This window comes from Benincasa hispida, unplaced genomic scaffold, assembly GCF_009727055.1.
Source record: "Benincasa hispida cultivar B227 unplaced genomic scaffold, ASM972705v1 Contig387, whole genome shotgun sequence".
Lineage (NCBI taxonomy): Eukaryota > Viridiplantae > Streptophyta > Magnoliopsida > Cucurbitales > Cucurbitaceae > Benincasa > Benincasa hispida.
In genome coordinates, this window is record NW_024064829.1 from 241,298 (window position 1) to 264,029 (window position 22,732).

General features: G+C 35.9%; 1 protein-coding gene and 1 long non-coding RNA gene across 2 annotated transcripts; one reads left to right on the forward strand and one right to left on the reverse strand.

Annotated features, from left to right (window-relative positions):
- Positions 1–9,807: 9,807 nt before the first annotated feature.
- LOC120069414 (ribosomal RNA small subunit methyltransferase) lies at positions 9,808–12,396 on the forward strand. Its single transcript, XM_039021154.1, has 3 exons — positions 9,808–10,141; positions 10,271–10,591; positions 11,428–12,396. Exons 2-3 carry the CDS (start codon positions 10,277–10,279, stop codon positions 12,178–12,180), a joined length of 1,068 nt encoding a protein of 355 aa, XP_038877082.1. The 5' UTR covers positions 9,808–10,141; positions 10,271–10,276; the 3' UTR covers positions 12,181–12,396.
- A 988-nt stretch (positions 12,397–13,384) lies between these two features.
- LOC120069408 lies at positions 13,385–16,443 on the reverse strand. The gene is made up of 2 exons (XR_005479527.1): positions 16,178–16,443; positions 13,385–13,962 (listed from the first exon to the last, which is right to left on the reverse strand). It is a non-coding gene; the product is annotated as an uncharacterized LOC120069408 (long non-coding RNA).
- Positions 16,444–22,732: the final 6,289 nt, after the last annotated feature.

The window sequence follows — 22,732 nt, forward strand, 5'->3', positions numbered from 1 at the left end:
AGGGTTAACTTACTAATCATTGTTATATCGAGTGGACATGATATATCTACAGTGAGAGGAGTTCAACTATGGGCTTTAGTGGAGTGACCCATTAGTTAACGAATGGGGGTTAGATCGATCTAATGAGTTTAGCCGATTAATCTCGAATCGTTGGAGCCCATGATTTGTAGGTCCATAAGGTCCCCCTACTAGCTCGGAAATGGATTAGCTCTAGAGTAGTGTGATAAGTTAATTTGAAACGTTCAAATTAGAATCAAATGGAAATTTGAGAAAATACATTTAAATATTTGAAGATGAATTTGTGTAAAAAAAATTAATTTAATATTAGATATTAAATTAATTAGAATTATTTAAATTGTTTAAATAATTATTTATTAATTTTATTAGAAAATTAATTTATGAAATTAATTTGTAAAATTAATAAATTTTGATTTTAGAAATAAAATATTATTTTAAAATCAAAATGGATTTTGGAAATTGAAAATTACACAAAACTTGAAAATGGGTTTTTCAAAGTTCATCTTCAAGTAGCTTACAAGGAACCCAAGTGATCATAGTTGGATGTCCGCATGGCACCCGTGAGAGTAAGCCAAAACGAAGGTGGGAATCGTGATCAAAGCAGAAACCAAGTGATCGCAACTCCACTACCAAATAAAGAGATGGGCATGAGTTTTGATTGAAAAAGAGCGCCTCACTTGTAGTTAGATGTCCGCATGACACCCGTGGGGGCAAGCCAAAATGAAGGTTGGGCACTCAGATCAGCGCAAGATCACAAAACGAATATCTGAATCGTACGAGGGTCAATTAAGATTTTTTTTTATAAAGTTTGAAATAAATCATGCGATGTCCTGGAAACAAGTGAAGATTTTTTGAAGATTAAGCTCGCGGTCTCTAAAGATTAGAAATATTTTAGGAATAGATTAGGATATAAATTAAGAAGGCATTGGTTCAGTAATTTGAATAAGGCACCTTCAGAAGCCTGAGTAGGGTGAAGGCGATTGAAATTTTAAAGAAAATCTTTAGTTTATGCTTGAGAACATGCATTGTTTTAAATTTGGGGGTGTGTAACTGGTAGAAATACAAGTTATTACAGCTCAAATTAGTAAAACAATGAGAGAAAGCGGTGATAAAATAGGCAATATTATGTTTGAAAGCGCCAAACTAAAAGGAATTACGATCGCTAATACCCATCGCATAAAAGCAGTTAATTTGCCTATTTTGTGCAGGTACAATGTGATGGCGCATATGAAATTGCGATCCAAGGGCACAATACGACAGTGTGCTTGAATTTGCGATCGTAAGTCATGCGATCATGAGAAGTTTCTCAAAAAGTGATCGCATAAAGACATCGCATCAAGGTGACAACATAATAAATCATGATGAGACGTAAAGCTGATAATGGTCAATTTCGAAGTTCAGTTGACAAGTCGTCAAAAACCATATTGTTGCAAGTACATTGAACTTTTGGTGAATTTCAGATGGCGCAATAGAATACGGAAATTAATGTTGCCCATCTTTGCAATCATTAGTAAGGAGAGCTGCTTCACCTTGAAATCTATAAATACCCAATGCTACCAGAGGACATATACATATAGAGGACGGAGAAAGAGTAAGGAGACGAGGCAAAGCAGAGAGAAATAGCTTTTTGGACAGATCGAGAGACTGCCGGAAAACAATACAAATGAGAGAAGTAGAAACCTTTGTGAGAGCAAGAGTCCGTAAACTGGAACAGAGTTGAAGTGATAAAGAGTAGTGTAAAAGGTCACAGAAAGCAAGACATTGCTTAGCTGGCTTATTGTTTCTCAATCTATTTGTTCTTTTGTACTCAACACTTTATTTGCAAAAATGGAAACTTCATTTCGATTTATGTTCAGTCTCTCCACACCGTGCATGAGTAACTAAATTTGTTAATGGGTTGAGAAGTACTTAGCTAACATGACTTAAGCTATGTATTTTATGCGATCATCTTGTCTTATGTATGCATCATTCATCATTTAGAAGTACATAAGAAAGTAGTCTAAAGATAGAATCTAGACTTGAGAGAATCAGATTAGATCACATAAGCAAGAGTAGAAACTTAGAAATAAGTTCTATCTACTGTCTTCCATACACATCGCATGCGTTCTAGAAATAGGAAATGTGACATTATGCATTGAGATATGAAGTATTAATATTTGTGTATAGCATGATCACATGACTTGTACACAATCTTAAGAAATGTTAGCTAAACCTCTTCTCAATCCCTTCATCGCATACTTATTATAACTCTACGCTTTCATCACACCGCGTTTAACTCCATCGCATAGGAAAGTCTAAGTCAAAACACCATCTACTTCTTTATCACCACCGCAATAGAATCAGAGAGTCCATCGCATATCTATTTAGTAGTCCTTGTGTTCGACCCTGGACTTACCAGGAACCTAAGAAGGCTTATACTTGGGCTTTGTTAAAACTTGTATGATCATCGCATCCACACATCATCACATGATAAATCAATGCATCATAAATCTATCTATAAGGGATCTTTTGTCTAAGGTGGGTTCTGGCTAGGCTGGGGTTCTTAAGTTGATGGAAACATAACACCCCTACTTAGGAACCTACTTGGAAAGGTAAATTAGATAGATTTTTAACAAGCATGTGACAATTTGGTTAAAGACTCCATTAAAGAGTTTAATGGATGATGATCAAAAGTTGTTTAATTATCCAAGGTAAATGTTACTCTTGGGCAAACCTAAAAGTCACTAGTTAAAATTCTTAGTCATGTTTTTTCTAAGTAAGCTAAACCCTAGGTTATAAAATACTCGGTGGAAGGAAGAGATGTATTTGATATGTCTATGATTCCACTCATGTTTCTCCATGTATGTTCACACCGTGAGATTCATGCTTGGCCTCGTGATGCCTTGGGAGCATCCCCCTTCGGATGATATTTGCATAAGTCAATATCAAGGTAGACGGAGAGAGTGTTTATAGTAAGTGGGTAAAGGGTGTGTGTCAACACATCTTATGGTCTCTGTCATTGGTTCACACCGTGAGATCATTTTGTACTCCCTCGTGGAACCCTAGGAGCGTTCCCCTTCGGATGGGTTTTGTGCAGTTGGTCAAGATCAAGGTGAATTCTAGAAATGGATAGGGTCACTTTAGGTTTTGCCCCAATCGAATTTTTTCCCTTCGGATTGGCTTTTTGGGGCGGACCTTTAAGGCCAAAAATGGAGGGTCACACTTACGGGAGATTGTTATGTAAGTTAATGATCTCTTGGCCAAATCAATGATGGCTAGTCGTTATAGGAGCAAGAGTTGTTCTGGTATTAATGACTGCTTGAGAACTTCTCAATTCAGAAGAGGGATAACTGACCTCCCTTCGACGGCTTTTGTCCTAAACCTTTGAAGTGTCATTACGAAACTAGATGTCACATGGGATTCATATTAGTTTTGCTAAAACCTTATTGGATGTTGTTTTGTTTTACAATGGGTATTTGCTCTAAACCTAACGTAGGTCAATGTGTTTTTCCTTTTAGTAACACGTTAGTATTTTCAATTAATGCTTTTAAAATGGCCGACTACATACAGTGGAAAGAATTATGTGAAACGTATTTCGTGGCAAACAACCTCGATCCCACTACTCTCCAAAAGAGGAGACAAGACAATAAATCTCCATTTGAGATCTTAGAATGGATAGACCATGTAGCTTATTGATTAGCCTTGCCACTGTCTCTTTCTATAGTTCATAATATTTTTCATGTTTTTCATGTGGTAGATTATGAGCCCTTGCAATTGAACAAAAACCTGAGCTATAAGGAGAAACCGATTTAAATTCTCACAAAGGAAGTGAAAGTGTTGCGCAACATGGAGTTAGAACTAGTTAAAGTTTTATGGCAGAATCACCACGTCGAGAAAGCAACATGGGATCAAGAGGATGGGATGAGAGCGCAATACTTAGAGCTTTTCTAGGGTTACAACTTTCGATGATGAAAGTTTCTTAAGGAGAGAAGTATGTGACATCCAAAATTTTCAGGCATTTTAATTTAATTATCTTGATTATTTAGGTTTATTTTGAATTTTGAGGTTATAATTTATTTTTTCGATTAATTTGGGGTTTAAGACAAAAGATTTGGAAATTGGAGTTTGGAAAAAAAGGGGATTATTTGTATATTTATTTATTTAAAATCCAAATGGGGTTTAGATTAATGGATGTGTATATATATATATATAGGGCTATGTTTAAATGTAAAAAAATGAACCGAAATACTTACAAAATATAGCAAAGTTTTAGAACTATCAATGATACATGCTAATAGACATTGATAGACACTGATACAAGTCTATCAATGTCTATTAGCATGTATCATTGATTGTTCTAAAAATTTGTTATATCTTATAAATATTTTCAACAATTTTACCATTTGAAATAATTTCCCATATATATATGTATAATAGGGAAAAGAGGAGCCATCTAAGCCATTGAAACCATCACGCAGTCCTAGACTTCTTCTTCTCCCTTTTTTGAACCCCTATTCATAATCAAGCCATTCTTAGCCTTTCTTTTGCTGCTTCACGCGTGCCAAAGCTCGCCTCGTCGCAGATCAAAACACAGCCATCACGCTCAGGCTAGAGCGTCTTTCAAATGTCGTCATATGAGTTCGCCTGTGTAGGATCGTATCAGCAACAGCGAAAGCACAAGGATCATCTAAGCACTAAAATTCACTAATGTTGGCAAAATATAAAGCATGCTCTTGTAGAAAACAAGTGAGCTTCAAGACATAGCTCTTGTAGAACTTCTTCAAAGCTCCTTCTCCAGTTGTTATCTTCTCCAAATCTTTTTGCAGACCATCTCAAGATCTTCCCTACTATTCTCTTGATGCTCTAGATTGAGTTGTGAGACTCAAACAAAGCTTGAATCAAGGGATAAAGGAGAAATGCTCATTGTAGAAAACTAGTTGAATAACTCTTCCTTCAACCAAATTTTCTCTCAAATTCTCTATAGATTGCATGTCCGATTTTCACTCCAATCTCTTCACTATATTGCATATCAACATGCAAAAGAGAGAGTTACATGTGTTGCAGCTCATGCTTGGAGAAGATAAGGCAAAGAGGATGCATTTTGAGTAAGCAACTAAGGAGATGGATGATGGAAAATCTTTTTTTTCCATTTTGTGTTTGTTTTTTCCTTCTCAATTTTGTCTCAAAAATCAAATTTTGATTTTAAAAATAAAAAATTAATTAATTTAATTAATTAATTATTAAATAAAACTTAATTAATTTAATATCAAATATTAAATTAATTTTTACACATATCCATCTTTATATATTTAAATCATACTTAAATATATAAATTATCTTATTCCGTTTAATTCTTAAATTAAACATGTAATTATATCTCATATAATTTCTAATTCCTTTAATTCTAATTTGAACATTTCAAATTAACTTATCACGCTATTCTAGAGCTAGTCCGTTATGAGCTAGTAGGGGGACCTCGCGAACCTACAGATCATGGACTTCAACAATCCGAGATTAATTGGCTAAACTCATTAGACTAGATTAATCCCCATTCGTTAACTAATAAGTCACTCCACTAAAGCCCATAGTTGCACTCCCCCCACTGTAGATATATTATGTCCACATGATTTAACCGTAATCAGCAAGTCGACCCATTACAGGTTGTTCGTAATAATGGCTGGGTCAAATATCTGTTTTACCCCCGAGATTACGTCTTATTCCTCAAGTCCCTACTGATCCTCTAATGAACAACTGGTTTGTGATCCAATCACTAAACCAAACTCTCTTAGCCCAATGTGAAGGTGGGGCCTCTTGTTCAAGACCTAAATTCAGTACTTGAAAGAACAACTTTTCTTCTATCCCTAAATCGGGTAGGCGTGAACTTCGTCTTGGACCCTATGTCCCCAGCTATCTATTCGGTCTTACCCTGAAATAGGAGTCTTATTGAGCCTATGTTGTTGAGCCAACCCTCACCTATGCAAATCTAAGGGCAATCCCGAATAAATAAGAGTTCATAGTTAGCTCAGGATTAAGATCGAGTTGCCTAGGTCATTTAGGTGAAATAGTCAGTCTTATACAGTAAACAACGTTATAAAGTAAGAATGACTTATTTCTTGGTCCTGATCTTATGCAAACTCATTGCATAGGACCCCCCTCCTCATGTTCATAACATGTACGAATTTGGATCACATCGTATGTAGCACTTTACAACTCTTTGTAACAACTACAAAATAGGACACATCCAATGGTGTTACCAAAATAAGGTACCTAACCTTATTCATGTACTAGATCATTTTGACTATTTACTCAAACTTGATCCACTCTTATGTCTCCACATAAAGTTCAAGTACTCATGCAATAGTCACGGGTCTTAGTTTATTGAATTTAGACTTTCATACAATTTATGAAATCAATAACAAGTATATTGATTATAGAAAATATTTATCATTTTACAAACTATGAATTTTTAGGACATAAAACCCAACAGCCTATACGCCACGTTCCTCGGACCTTTTGTGCATCATTGGCTGCATCTATTTTCCCCCGTCAATAGTGAGATCTCTTTCTGCAGTCAATGTTCATCCCCACTGACTCAACCATTTGTTCATTGGTTGTCAAGCACTGCTATTTGCATTGTCGGTAAGCTTTTTTTTTTTTCTCTCTCTCTCTCTAGCACATTAGTTTCGTTCTCACGATTTGGGTCTCTGCATAGTACCCCACATGCCACAGTCAATTCGTTGGCCATTAGTCCCTTCGTCCAACCATTGTTCAACCCTCTATCGTTGCCATTTTGGTGGGTTTCATCGGAATCTTGAATTTGGGGTGAAGTTTTTGTGATTTTGGTAAGTGTTTGGGAAGACTTCTTTATTGAAGTACTTTGATTACCCAAATTCCTTTTGACTCCAATTTATTATCCCCTGTTGTGTTTGAATATCAGGGCAAAGTCTAGGGTGACAAGAACCACTATCTAGTAGCGTAAAGGTTGACTTTGGAGATTTGTTGGCACATTTTTGGTGAGGGTTAGGGCTTTTGAACTTTTGGAATGGTTTTAGGTGTCGAGAATTTGATTTTAACTCTTGATTATGGGTTATGTCTACATTGGTGTTTTCGTGCTAGGTTTGGATGTAATTTTGGGGCAAGCCACTAGATTGGTAAGTTTTGGAGATAGTGGAAATAAGTTTTATGTTTGATCTAAGCCCAAAGTATCTAAGTTAATTTTAATTTGTGTTTAGGGGCTTTTGATACAAGATCCACCTTAAGTTTGGAAGGGAATTAATTTTCCAAACATTTGGGTTTGATACCGAGGTAAATAATCTTACTACTAGATCCGCCTTTGAGCCAGACGACATAAATAATATGACAATGTTTGATTTTGGATGAATCATATTGAGAAGCATGATATGTTATACTAATAAAATTTTAAAAGTTTGATGTCATTCATATATGACCGATCTGAATATATGTGGGACCCTGGGACATGTACTATGTTTTTACGTCATGAATATTATTGATGTTATGATAACTGCCATGTAATGCAATTGTTGCTACCCTCCTAACACCATTATATTATAGCTCAATGAACCGATGGGTTCACTATACTACAACTCCGTGGATTGACGAGTTCACAACTATATTACAGTCCATGAACTGGCGGGTTACCACCTGCATTACAGCTCCATAGACTGGCTAGTTCACAACTATATTATAGCTCCTTGAATCAACGGGTTCAAAACCATTATGTTATAGCTCCGTGGACTGATGGGTTCACATCATATTATATCTCCGTGTTAGGACGGGTTAAACTGAACACTAATTGATCACCTAAGAGTGGTTATTAAATATGTGTGTCCCACATACATGTTTGCATTTATTGAACATGAATGCATAGTCTGACCTCGGTAGTATGCTTATTTACTGAGTTTTATACTCACACTTTCTAATTTAATGTTTTCAAGTAAGGACAAAAATAAGCTAGCAAACGATAGGAGGAATATGTGAGCTGTGTGATTGGGAATTTCTTTCGACGCTTTCGCTCAGTTTATATGTTTTCAATTATTTAATGTTTGGACTAGATCTCAATGTCAAACAAAATTTTAAAATTTTCTTTTATTTATTTCTCACTAATGTTTCTAAGGGATCAAGTAATAGATTTTCATATGAGTTAATTTCTCATTTTATAAATAGTTTCGAAGCTGTCATATTTATTTAAACAATTTTAAGCACTATGGTTGTATTGCTATGATTTTAATTTTTCATTCATGAGGTAATGACCCTAGTAGAGTCCTTCAAAATTTGGGTTGTTACAGTTGTAAATGGGTCTTCGTCTCAAGCGGAAACTTGATGGTTCCACTCTCTGGCACAAAGCCCGCCGTGTGGCAAAATGGTTTCATCAGTCTCCAGGCATAGACTACTTTGAAACCTTCAATCCTGTCGTGAACACTGCTACAATTAGAGTTGTACTTCATCTAGCTATCTCTCATGGCTGGCAACTTCACTAGTTAGACTTCAATAATGCCTTCTCAATGACAATCTTAAGGAAGCAATGTACATAGAATAGCCTCTGGGATTTGTTTGTAAGTTAAATAAGACCATTTATGGCCTCAAATAGGCTCCAAGGACTTCAAATGATGAATTGAAGTTGCTCTTCTCTCTTGGGGATTCTGTAATTCCAAGTTTGATGCCTAGTACATCATGAGTAAAGGTACTACACTCATCTTACTATTGATATATGTTGATGATGTTATCCTCGTCGGAAACAATCCGAATTTCATTGATTAACTAGTTTGCTCACTTGATAATCATTTTGCACTAGACGATCTTGGACGTTTGAGTTTCTTTTTGGGCATTCAGGTAGATTATTTGCCATCTAGTCTACTCTTAAGCCAAGGATCAATGCAAAACATGTTCTAAGCTGTCGGTATAGTCAAGGAAATCCTTTCCCAGATCCTTCTCTTTACCAGAGTACATTAGGTGCGCTACAATGACCGGACATTGCGTACATAGTCATAAACTCAGTTAGTTCATTAAAGCTCCCAAGGATACACACTGGTTGGGCGTCAAACGTGTCTTTTTCTATCTCAACAGAATGACACATCTTGGTCTTGTCATTTAACCAAGTTCTACTTTAACCTTCACTATCCTTTTTTATTCGGACTAGGCAGCCAATGTAGCTGATTGAAAATAAGTTGTCGCATACTATGTATATTGAGGAATACGTTGGTCTCATGGTATTCCAAAAAGCAATCAACCATAGCCCGTTTGAGTATCGAGTCAAAATATTGTGTGTTGGCATAAGCTGCCACTAAAATTACATGGTTGCGTCAGCTTCTCAATGAAATCGGTTACTCGCTTCCCAACGAACCCATGGTTGTGCCAGTTTTTCAATGAAATTGGTTACTCTCTTCCCAACAAATCAATTCTTAGTGTGACAACCTTGGTGCTGGTGCTCTTGATTCCAAGGTCCGTCTTCCATGCTCAGACAAAATATATAGAAAATGATGTTCACTATGTTTGTGATTAGGTTTTTCGTGGATAGCTTAAAATTCAGTATGGATAGCTTCCATAGGTCATGTGGACATTTACTTTAGTTTTAAGTAATTTATTTTTCCTATTTCTTGGTTTATCTTCGTTCGCAATTATTTTTACCTTTTAATTTTAGATTTTAGAGTTGAGTGTTATTAAATTATTGAAGGTGATTTAAATCTTGGTGTTGAAAGTGGGCTTCATATGTATTTGGGCTTGATTTCGGGCTAAAGTTCGATTTTTTAGTCCAATTAGGGTTAGCGTAGAACAAAAGAACAAAAAAGGAAAAAAAGGAAATCGGTTTTTCCCTTTCTCACGCACGCCCTCTCTCTCGTTCATCATCTCTCTCTCACGCACGCAACGCCACGGCTAGAACCGACCAGTCGGCAGCCAGGTTCTGTCGATCCCGGCCGCCTCCCGTCCAGCCGTTGTTCGCCACCGGTAAGCGAACTCCCCGTTCTCTCTCTCTCACTTTCTCGATAGCTAACAGCCGCAGAACTCAGCGCCGCCTTCCAGTGTTCACCCACTCCGCACCGTCGTTCCGTGACCCTTGGACGACCAGTCACTCGCCGCTCCGACCACCGGCTTCCTTCGCGCGCGCCGTCCGTAGGTTTTCTTACAGGTGAGTTTTTCCGTTACCCCCTATACGTTTGGCCCCGAACTTGATTGTCCACTCTATGTTGTCTTTTTTTTTTTTTGGGGGGGGGGGGGGAATTGAACCTCTAGTTGATACTAAATGCGCTAGTTTCAGGCAACAATGGCGGGAGGCAAGATGAAAAAGGAGAAGCCAAAAGCAGCGGCGAAGGCTGCAGCACCGTATCAGGGAGGGATTTCGTTCCACAAATCCAAAGGTCAGCATATTCTTAAGAATCCCTTGCTGGTCGACTCTATAATTCAAAAATCTGGAATTAAGAGCACGGATGTGATCCTCGAGATCGGTCCCGGTACTGGTAATCTCACCAAGAAGCTTCTAGAATGTGGTAAGATGGTTATTGCTGTCGAACTCGATCCTCGTATGGTTCTTGAGTTGCAGAGGCGGTTTCAGGACACTCCCTATTCTTCTCGCTTGAAGGTGAGTTTTCCTTTCGTTTTATGCTTTAGGTTTTTAGTTGATTGATTGGTTTATCCAAACTTGAATTTGCTTGTGGTCTATTGCTTCTTTAGTTGATATTCTTGCCCTTGAGAATGGATCTTTTTTCTTGAAGCTTCTGCTCATTGCTATTTCTTTCAGTTGTATGAATTACCCTTTTGTAGTAGGCAAAATGTTAGTAGTTCCTTGAGATAAAAAAAAAATCTTTCAATTTTTTGTAATGGCTCATTATTCGTTATTTTCCATCCAATCTTCTGAACAACTCTTTGAATGAACCAACCAAGTGTTCTGTATTGGCAGATGCGTGCTTGTTCTTGATTAAATTGGTTTAGAAGTGAATTTGTGGTGGTCTAAAAAGCATGGACACTCTATTTTCACTAGCGTGTCCGTGTTTGACACATGTTAGATACTTGAACACTCTGATACTTATTGGACATCTATCGTTCACTTGTTAGTGCAATAATATATTGGACATGTAACACGTGTTGAGTAGATTGAAAAGTCATATGTGTGACAATAGGTATAACAACTTTTTTAGTGTGAAATACATCAAGCTAAAGCATACAAATGCATCAATCCATTTATTTTAAATTTTATTTTGTTATAAAAATATATGTATTTTTAAAAACGTTTATTTTAATAAATGTGTCCTTGTCATGCCATGTCTTAAATTTAAAAATATGTCATGTTGCTAAGTCCCTATCGTATCCGTGTCTTGTATCCATATCTTAGGTGTTTGGTGTTTTTACTTGATTCTTAATTTGAGTTTCTCCAACTTGAATAATTAATTGCCCAGTTCTTCAACTTGATGCTCTCAGGTTATTCAAGGAGATGTACTCAAGACTGAGCTTCCCTATTTTGATATATGTGTGGCAAATATTCCTTATCAAATATCATCACCTCTAACATTCAAATTGCTAAATCATCAACCTTCTTTTCGGTGTGCCATCATAATGTTCCAGAGGGAATTTGCAATGAGGTTAGTTGCTCAACCTGGGGATAAACTTTACTGCCGTTTGACTGTAAACACCCAACTCTTAGCTCGAGTGTCTCACCTCCTCAAAGTTGGAAAGAACAACTTTCGTCCTCCGCCTAAGGTGGACTCGTCTGTAGTCCGAATCGAGCCAAGGAAACCACGTATTGAGGTGAAGCAGAAGGAGTGGGATGGATTTCTGAGGATCTGTTTCAATAGAAAGAACAAAACTCTTGGTTCAATTTTTAGGCAGAAGAGTGTTCTTTCTTTGCTAGAGAAGAACTATAAAACATTGTGTTCACTTAATATCCTTCAGCAAAGTTCTGTAGGTAATGATGATGATGGTGTATTTGATTATTCGAGATTTGGCAATTCAAATGAGGATCAAACCATGGAAGTAGATGACGATGGAGATGACGAGGAGATGGATATGGAGGATGGTGATGTTGAAGAAGGGGAAGCTTCTGAATTTAAGGGTAAAGTCATGGGTGTTTTAAAGGAGGGAGATTTTGAAGAAAAGAGGTCTTCTAAACTCACTTTACAGGAGTTTTTATACCTACTCTCTTTGTTCAACAAAGCTGGTATACATTTTTCTTGATTTTGTTATGTATTTCCCCCAATATTCAATTTTGTTTCTCCCCTTCTGTGTTCTAGGACTCCTTTCTTTCCCCCCTAAAGTAGTAAAGTTATACCCAAATTTTGTTGCTCTTTATTTTCTAGCTTCTCCAAGACTGACAATTGAAATGTCATTCTTATTCTTATCTTTTTGTTGTATTGTACTAATTGAAGTTTGTATTATTTTATGATCCAAATCATCAAAGTATTGTGTAACTACAAAACTGAAGCAGTAAAAAGGAAAAGGAAAAAAAAGATCGAAACAACCAAATTTTCGTAGCTCATTTTGAAAGGAAACTACAAGAAATCAATTACAATTCAATATGAAATTTAACTTGCTAACGTAAATCAGATTTGAAATTACAAAATAAAGAAATTAGGTTCGGTTTTATAACATTTAATTTTTTATTTTTGTTTTTGAAAAGTAAGTTTTTTTCATCCATGATTTGAATCTTTCTTAAGCAAATGGTTGAATTTTTAGTTAATAATGTTCATATAATTAATTTTCAAAAATAAAAATAAGAAATAAAATGGTTATCAAATAGTCTTAATAATTTATGAAGTTAAACTTTAATGAGCAATTATTGAAGTATTTATTTATTATTAATATTTTGAAGAAAATTTCCCTTTCATCCTCAACCATGAAGCTTAAAGATATTTGAAAACCTGTAAACAAAATCAGAGTTGGGTCATTATTTTGTTCTCTATTTTTATTTCTTTGATAAAAGATGACTTGTTTAAACATTAACATACCCCATCAAAAATGGCCTATGATATCCCGTCCATGTAATGTCTACTCATCATCCAAGTTTTTGAAGCTAAAATAAGAAGAATTGATAGCTTCGTTCATTGCCAAGAGAACCTATAAATGGGTGCTATGCTTTTTGACACTTCAACAACTCTAATGAACTTGTGGTAGGATTTAAATCGAGTGAGGATCTTGAAGTCGTCTTTTTTGAAACAATGGAGTGGAAAAGTACATACTAGTGTGATGATTTGCCAATACGATACAACTCAACTTACATGAAACATGTATCATGCACCAGGTGGTCATTCAAATTCCCACCTCACATATTATTGAACTCAAGGAAAAAAAAACATCGTAGTGTGATAACAGTCATATCATTCCAGTTTATTTCGCAATAATCGACATGAAGCCAACCATATACCTCTAATTCATTGTCTTCTCCATAAAAACTACTAGCAATCATAAAGCAAATGCGATGAAAAATAGAATTTCTGATTTATAATTCAAACTGAATACATCTGATTCCGGCATTCATTTTTCCCAATCATGCAAGTGCAGGAGAGGATAACCAGTTAGAACTTAGAATCAGAAACGAAGGTGTTGAAAAGAACACATGCCACAAACCAAGCACAATTAGAACACTAATGAACTTAAAAGTATGTTCTATATTCATTTCTAAGACACTTTCTTTTGTTTAGAATTTCAGGGTTTAGTCCTTAAAGCAGAGAAATTATGTTACTTTTGTCTTCTTTGCCTTGACTTGAGGTTTTTCAGAGATTTCATCATCGTCCTCAGAAGCTTCTTCAACTAGTTCGTCTGGAACGTCATTAGAAACATTATGTTTGGTTATGTACTCCTTCAAAATGGCCATGCTATCCTCTTTCATGGAAATCAGCTGCTCCGAAAGGTTGCCTCTATTAGTTGTATTGACTAAATGTATCTCTGATCCTAGGCAAAATGAGGCCCTAACCCGAGGCCTTCGAGGAATATCTTCTTCAGCTTGGGCATCCATTGAATCTGGCAAAGGTTAATGAGCTAAAATTGAGATAGAAATAGAAGCACGACCCGAATACTTAAAAATGTAAAGGGGTCTTTCATTACTTGTTCTGTTACAACTTACAAGGGGGCAAATGTGTAGATGCAACCTTGCCATTAGATTATGATTCAAAAGATCCAAGAAATTAGCTAGATGAGAAGAATACGATTATAGCAATTCAGTTTACGGATCATTATGGAGCAATGCAACTTTAACAGTCATTTTAAACATTTCAAGTATCAAGAGAAATCATGACTTTCCAATAAAAGAGGACTAGTTCTCTAATCACGATGAAGTTCAACAGGTGATATGAACAAAGGAATTTAAATGTATATGAACTTGAAGACAAATGTCTAGAAAGAACTCTATATGTTGTCCAAATTTACAATCAAAAGAATTTGTACTAAGTGAAGTCAAAGTGGAACAAAATAATGAAGTTTTGAAAAAATGTAGAGTTTTCGGTTTTAAACCTAGAAAACTTTTAAACTTGTGTGTTGTGTGTATTCAAGTGAGGATTAATCTATCTTGCTTGTGGAGTGTTTTGAAGATCAGTCAGTGTTGATGGGAGTTGAGCTTTGTCCAATCTTTGGTTCGTTTTATCATCTAAGTTTATGTAATCTAGCCTATCTCAGGGGTTGAGATCGTCTTGGTTTGGGGGATTTAGCAATGGAGGTCTAGGAGTTTGCATATCTATAAGGGTTCGTCAATCCAATCAGCTAGGATTTTCTTATCAACATGCATCTAACTGAGAAGTTGAATTACAAGTACCTAAAAGCCAATCAAAGGTAAACCTCGATGACTAACTTCGTTATTCATATATGTTGTACGATTAAAAGAGAGGGAGGTGATAATGAGAACGTAATAGATGTAACGAAATTTTTCAGGCAGAATGCCGTTAAAAAATCAAAGTCCTATGTCATCTACTTGGATTGGAAAAACCAGAAAATGTCTACCATCATTAAACTCTACCTGTCAGAACTCAAATGGAAATTTCATCTGATTCAATACGAAGTCATCTAGAATTGGTAATATGTCTAATGAGAAATGATATTCGACAACAAAGGAATGGATTTATACACCAAGAGCAAATCTGGAAGAAAAATTGAGCATAAAGATAAGTCTTATGCCAAGGTTAGCACCTCTGGCATTAAGTCCAATGCACAAAGCGGCCAATGGAAGACTAAGTGTTTGTTATTTGAAAACTATTATAAAAAAGAACTTCTAAAAATTGCATCAACTTGAATCTAACTTAACTGATTAAGACAATATAACCTCGACCAAAAGGTTAGAATTTAGAATTTGTGAGGCCTGGATTATTTACACGTACAAAAGGAAGGGTAAGAGTGAAAAACTCAGGGAGGGACAAGGCATTAGTGGGTACGTGGTAAATAGTTGGGGAAGGAGGGGACCACGCTGCTGAAGGGTTTAAGAAGGGGGTTTTGGGGTCTGAAGGAGGAGGAAGAATTAGGTGGAGTTTGAGGCTTCTTCGAGAGAATTGCTCAGCTCTCTCGAATGTGCTGAGTTGCCTGGTTTTATCCTTACTTTCTGCTTTGAATGTTATTTTCGATTTCCATTGTAATCATTGAAGTTGTTATCTTTCCGTGGAGTGAATATATTTATAATCAGGGTATCGATTTTCCTGTTGCTGGGAAACTCTTGTTGGCTTATTTTCTGTGTGCAGGGAAGAAGAACCTAACACAATTCTCACCCCAACAAATTGTTGAACTCAAAAGCACTTTACAAGATTTAGTTTCCAAATCTAGTCTTATTTAGGAATGTAAGAATTTGACATTATTGTACATTAGAGACCAGTGCTCATAATCCTATATGATCTGTAGAAGGAAGGAACATCTAGAAAGTAAGGCATCTACGTAAACAAACTACAAGACAATTAAGATAATTTCAGTAATTTTTCCAAGAGCTTCCAAACATCTGGTAAGAAATAAAAATAATAATAATAATAAAAGTCCAAAAACATCTTTTTGCAGATTCCCTTCTCCAAACTTCAATTCTCTGAAATATGCTACAATCTACTACTCCAGAATGCTTTCAAGCATATATTTAGGATTCAAAAATAGGGGCAAAAATTAAAACCCATTAAAGAATTCACACATAAATCACCATTTCGAGAAGGACCTTGCAACTTCAGTAACTGATATTAATCCGTGGAATTATTCAAATCAAAACTAAACGTACCTGTAGAGGACAAATCAAATGAAACTCCACTGCAGTATCGATCTTCTTCAAGAGACTCAAAACATCAAGGAAATGAGGGTAAGAGATAAACGAAAACTGAACAATTGAGAGATTAATGAACTTAGAAGGTTTTCTGCTGGCGAGAGAGGCAGGAAGCTCAATTCACAGTCAAATGAAGCCCTAATTGGGTAATAATGATTGATGAGGGTGGTGATTTACAAATTTTGTCAATGAGCCACTTCGTAAGGATAACCACTTTTAAGAACTTTGAAAATGCCAAAAAAACAAAGGACAAATTTGAAGTGTTAAAAAGACTTTTGGGATGAGTTTTCAAAATGAATATTTTTTAGACAATTGTGTATATGAAATGTCTATCATGCCCTTCGATGGGAAAAACTTTTTTAAACTCTATTAGGCGTGTGTTCAAAAAATCCGATGATCTAAAAAAATCGATCAATCCAACCCAACCCGTACGGTTTGGGTTGGGTTATCAACTCATTTAGGTTGGGTTGGGTTATCAACTCATTTAGGTTGGGTTGGGTTCAAATAAATGAAAATTTTATACGTTGAGTTAGTTCATGGGTTCACCTAATATAACTCAAACCAACCCGAACCAATCCGAATTTATTATTAACTTTAAAATATATTTTTTATTATATATAACACAATTATTTATACATATATTGATTTTTAAGTTTATTTAATTCCAATATTTTTTAAATAATTTATTCTTCAACAACTCTTAAAAGTAGTTACTTTGCACTTTAGAAAGAAAATTTTTACTATATAAATTGAAATTGAGTTGTTAATTTTAATTCAATATATGAAAATATTAAATAAGTTGTTTACATATTTATGTTGTGCTTCGAACAAAATTTTAAACAAATGATCCGATTAACCCGAACCAACCCAACTCAAATATTTTAGGATTGGGTTAAGTTGGGTTCATTTTTTAATAAAGGCTATTTAGGTTGAAGAAATTTACAACTCGAACAACTGGGTTGGATCTAAAAAGTTTTTCAACCCAACCCAACCCAACCCATGAACACCCCTATTCTCTATAACATATATTTTGTGATTTCCATCTTTCTCATTCGTATTCTCTCTAACTTCTCTCTAATTTTACTCTAACTTCACTTCTCTCAAGCTTTTTTGTCATGCTCCATGATTGTCAGTAACTTGAACATTATCTTAATCTCATTTTCTTTGTGGTAATTTTTTGTGATTTATTGTTATTGTTATAGAATTTTTGGTCTACCACTCTCATTCATAGTTGAGTTGAATTAGGTTAAGTTTCTTTTTTCTCCTCTCTTTGTGAAATTTAGTCTTTTCTTGCAAGAATATTTTCAATTTTAGTGGGATCTATAAAACATGACATTTTTTTATGTTGCAAGATCGTTTCAGCCATGTGATTGATCGAACCAATAGGATGTCGAATCCTTTTGTAAACCCTCGAACTTTGTTTCCTAAATAACATGCTTGGAAGTTCATGTTGTTATTGTGAATTGTTCTAAAGAATGCTTTTGGAGTTATTTTCTAGTTGGTTAAAAATGAAGTTAGTAAGTAAAGTAATAAAAGAAGAAAATTTTTCTGAGTGTTCAAGTCCTCATAATTGGTGAACTAAGTTTTAGTTTAAAATATTCTAAGTATAAGAAAATAAGTTCTTGGGTCTAAATATGAATCTCTAGAGTTAGTAAAATTTTGAGAAATTCTTGAGAAGAAGGAGGCTAGGCATGGAAACTTAATGTTGGCAAACTCTAGGCGAGAACTTTGGTAGGCAAGCCATGGGGAGCTTGTCAAGATACAAGGAAGTTCACAAGAAAGACCTAGGCAGGAAAGAGTTAGGCGATGACAAGAGGTAGAAGGTTGGAAGTTGTAGGTGATGGCTAAGGTGGTAGCTTGGGCGATAAAGAGAGCCTACGGCCGAATGGAAGTGATGTGTGAAGACCAAGAAACTCTAGGCATTGACATGCTAAAGGAAATCAATTCAATAAGCCTAATTAGTGGGCTAGGTGGTGTAATTCTTCTTAAGACAAGTGTTGTTTGCATGAGGTGTCACTTAATTAGGAAAATTGGGCATGCAAGAACAAGAAGGACCTCAATATGTTAGAATGAAGTTGGAGAACGGAAACTGTTGGGTCCAGAATTGGTGCGACAGACGTCAGATACTATGAAGCTTATTAGGGAAAACTTGAAGACAGCACGAGACAAACAGAAAAGTTACATTGATAAGCAAAGAAGAAAATTAGAATTTGATGTTGGAGACCAAGTATTCCTTCGGTTATCTCCATGGAAAGGAATACTTAGGTTTGGAAGAAAAGGGAAACTGAGTCCACGATACATCAGACCCTACGAGATTATAGAACGAGTTGGCTCAGCAGCGTATAAATTACAATTACCTCCGAAGCTAACTCGTATTCATAATGTGTTCCATGTATTGATGTTGAGAAAATATATACCTGATCCTACGCACGTACTAGTGGAACAACCGATACAGCTTAAGGAGAATTTGTCGTATGAAGAAGAGCCGGTTCAGATTTTAGATAGGAAGGAACATGTACTCAGGAACAAAACTATACCTTTAGTGAAGGTATTATGGAACAACCATGGTGTTAAAGAAGCAATGTGGGAATTCGAGGAGCAAGTAAAGAAGAAGTGTCCTCAAATTTTCAACTGATATCTTCAAGTAAATTTCAAGGATGAAATTTCTTTTAAGTGGAGTTAAATTGTAAAACCCGAACCCTACTTTCCCTTTTTAAATTTTTTTATTGTTGAGTTTAGTAAAGTAAGGTGGTTAAATATTTAAGTAGTTTTGATTTGTGGGAAATGGGTAAAGGATAGGATTTGAAGAAGGAAAATGTTTAAGTATAGAAAACTTGGCACTTGGGTACTTATTAAGCTAGCCTTGTAAAAAGAAATTTTGGTTAAGTGTTGGTCATGAAAATGGTGGCTGAGCATCGAGTAAGCACAATGCAGGCATCGAGTAAATGCCATCGAGCATCGAGTATGTGCGATCGAGGAAGTATTGTGCATCGAGTACGTGCAATCGAGGAAGGATCGTACATTGAGTATGTGTGATAAAGGAAGGATTGTGCATCGAGTTTTTCCATCGAGTATTTTCCAGAATACCATTGAATTTTCCATCGAATAATTACCAAAATACCATCGAGTATTCCATCGAGTATCGAGTTTTGTATGAGTGATCAACTTCAAACCCTAATTAATCCGAACAGCTGGCTAAATCTAAGGACCCTAAGCCATTAGTGGGCGAGGTGGCATGATAGTTTTTGATGTAAGTACGTCTAGTTGGTGGTATAAAAGAGAAAGACAAACTTCAAAAGACCAATTTGGACGACTCCTCTGGGCAAATCAAGCGATCTTGGTACCGTTGGAAAGCTCTATGAAGTTTCTGAAGCCGAGCCAGTGGAAGGAAGTCTTGCCGGAAGAAGGCCAGAGAAGGAAGGAAGTAACGAAGGGTTTCGTTTTCGAGCGAATCCAGACCATCAATGAAGAATTTAAGTTCCAGGCCGAACCACAAGGAATTTCAAGCTGAAAATTTAAGGTAATATTCTTATCACCATTATAAGTTTTGTAGAAGAAACTTTTACAAGATAAGGTATGAGGTTTGAGTTACATATTTTGAAGTTAAACCTAGAAATTGTTGAACAAGCAGACAGCTATATGGATTGGGCCATTGAGAAAGATTTAAAGCCCCGGATCAAACCACGAGGAATTTTATGCTTAAATTTTGAGGTAATGTTGTTAACACAATTCTGAGCATGTTTGAAATAGGAATTTTCTTAAAATGAGTTATGGATTTCGAGTTATTGATATTAGAAGCTGAATCTGGAATTTTTTGGATGAACAGGTAATTACTTGCTAAACATGAGTTTGACACCCTAAATATCCTACTGAGTATTGGGTGTGGGCGTTGGAAATGAGGCGATCATATGAAGTTTAAGCCTTTTAAGTTCAACTAAGTACTCAGTGCCCTAAGGTAAGTTACGAAGAATTGAAAGCGAAAGGAATAAATGTGAGCTTGGTTTAAAATGAGTAGTCTTAAAAGGGAAACCAAGGTAGTAGCTAAATTATTATTCTTATGTGTAGGAGCAACACCCATTGAAGAAGCCTAGCAAGCCTAAGAAAACAAACCTAAAGACCCGTGAGTGACTAAATGTCTTCAAAACTTTATATATAAAAGGACATGCATTCCAAATGAATTTCATGCTAAGGTTTATGTGTTTTCCAAGCAACTAAAGTTTATACATATGATATTAAAGATTTCATAGCATTTCTTAAGTATGATGTTTCAAGCTATTTAAATAAGTTTTACTAGTTCTAGCGCATGTCAAGGTTGAATGTTAAAGTATTGTAAAAGCTAAATGTTTATATTTCATGAAGCATGCGTGTTGAAATGTGACAATGCTTTATGGTGAAAGCTAGGTAAATGCTATGCTTAAAGCTTTATTTACACATGCTTTCTATGAATGGCACGATTCTAGTAAACTAGATGCAGGTATAAAAGGCCGAGGAAGTACCTAAGGTGTTAACGGTACTTAGTATACTCCACGTGCACGCAGGTAGTTCAATATGAGAGGTCGAAGTATGGGTCTTCTGGCTACAGTTCATTATAATGAGGCTGAAGTATGGGTCTCATAGCCATGAATGGATCTTGGGAGCTTGAGCTACAAATGCTCGTTCTCAACTAAGGTTTGTGAATATGTACGAAATATGATGTTATGTTTAATGTATGTTTCTATGAAAGTTGATTGAGTCTGATTTCAGCATGTTTATATGTTTAATATGTGTATGAAAGGCATAAGACGAGCTGTTTTTCTATACTGGGCAACCAGCTCACCGTTTTCCAATGTTTTTCTTTTTTCCAGGTAGTAGTCAGATTCCCCGATGTTAAACCTACTGTTGCTTGCCACTCAAGACTCGGCAAGGAAGGAGAAAGCTTAGGTTAAAGCCTATAATGTATGCATGTTATGAAAGGAGTCAGGGACTAGTGAATATGTTTTGGGACCCATTGTATGTTGGGTTTTATGTCCTAAAACTCGTAGTTTGTAAAAGTTAAACATATTCTATTATCAATAAAAGATGTTATTCAACATTTCTTTAATAAAGGTATTGAATCTATTAATTACATTCATAGAGTCTAAATCTAATAAACTAAGATTTATGGCTATTATATGAATACTTAAACTTTATGTAGAGACATAAAGATGGGTCAAGTTCGAGTAAATAGCCAAAACGGTCTATAGTACATGATTAAGGTTGAGTACCTTATTCTAGTAACACTATTAGATACGGCCTACTCTGTAGCGGTTACAAGTTGTTGTAAAGATACTACAAACGAAGTGATCCAGATTTGTTTATGTATAGACATGAGGAGTAGGGGCGTCCTATGCAATGAGTTTCCATAAGATCGAACCAAGAAATAAGTCATTCTTACCTTTTAACATTGTTTACTGTTTAAGACGAACTATTTCACTTAAATGACCTAGGTAACTCGATCTTAATCCTGAGCTAACTATGAACCCTTGTTTATCCGGGATTATCCTTAGATTTACATAGGTGAGGGTTGGCACAATAGCACCGACTCAATAAGCCTCCCATTTCAGGGGTAAGATGGGGTAGATAGCTGGGAACATAGGGTGCAAGACGGAATTCATGCCTACACAATTTAAGGATAAGAGAAAGGTTGTTCTCTTAAGTATTGAGTCCAGTGAAGGAAATCACAATCAGAGATTTCCATGAGCAGCGGAAGTGGATTGTTCCAAATTCCATTTCGAATGAACACAACGATTATAGTCTTAAACAAAAATATTCAAATAATGCATATACAGAAATTACAGCATGCTATAAGAGAATACAAAGGATAGAATATGTGTACCTTTGAAGAACCATACCTCAAGTATCCCTCGATCAGTCTCCAATCGTCCAAAGGCAACATTCAAACGTAACGAACATAACACAAACACAGCCTCCACGAACGTCTGAATGCTCCTCAAACTCAATCGAGTCTAACTCGATTCACGAACGGATGTAGAACACCACCACAAGTGTTACATTTATATTCTCGGTATGAGAGTTGTGTGATAACTTGTAGAAATACAAGTTATTTATACTGTTTTATTTAAATATTGCGGCCAAAAGAAAGGAAAGTTATGCCAATTGTATGAAAATTGGCTAAGAAATGTGAGAATTATAAATTGTCGTCAAAAAACCCACTGACACCCTTGCGATAGTAGAAAAAAATGTTTCAGTTCTGTTTTGCAGGAAATCAAGTCACCGCATGCGTTCAAGGGTCAAGATAAAAACAACACATCTACGTCGCACTGCACCCATCATTCAGGAATGAATAGACGATCAACGCAATGACGGTGCATGGGACAATCGATCAAGAGTTAAGCGATCGACGTAACTTCAATCGTATGCGGTAATAAAAAATAACACCGCATGTGGGCAAATGATCGAAAATGCAAAAGAGCAATGCAAATGCGGAGGATTCTGACGCGTGTATAGCTGACCATTGTGCATTTCTGAGGGATT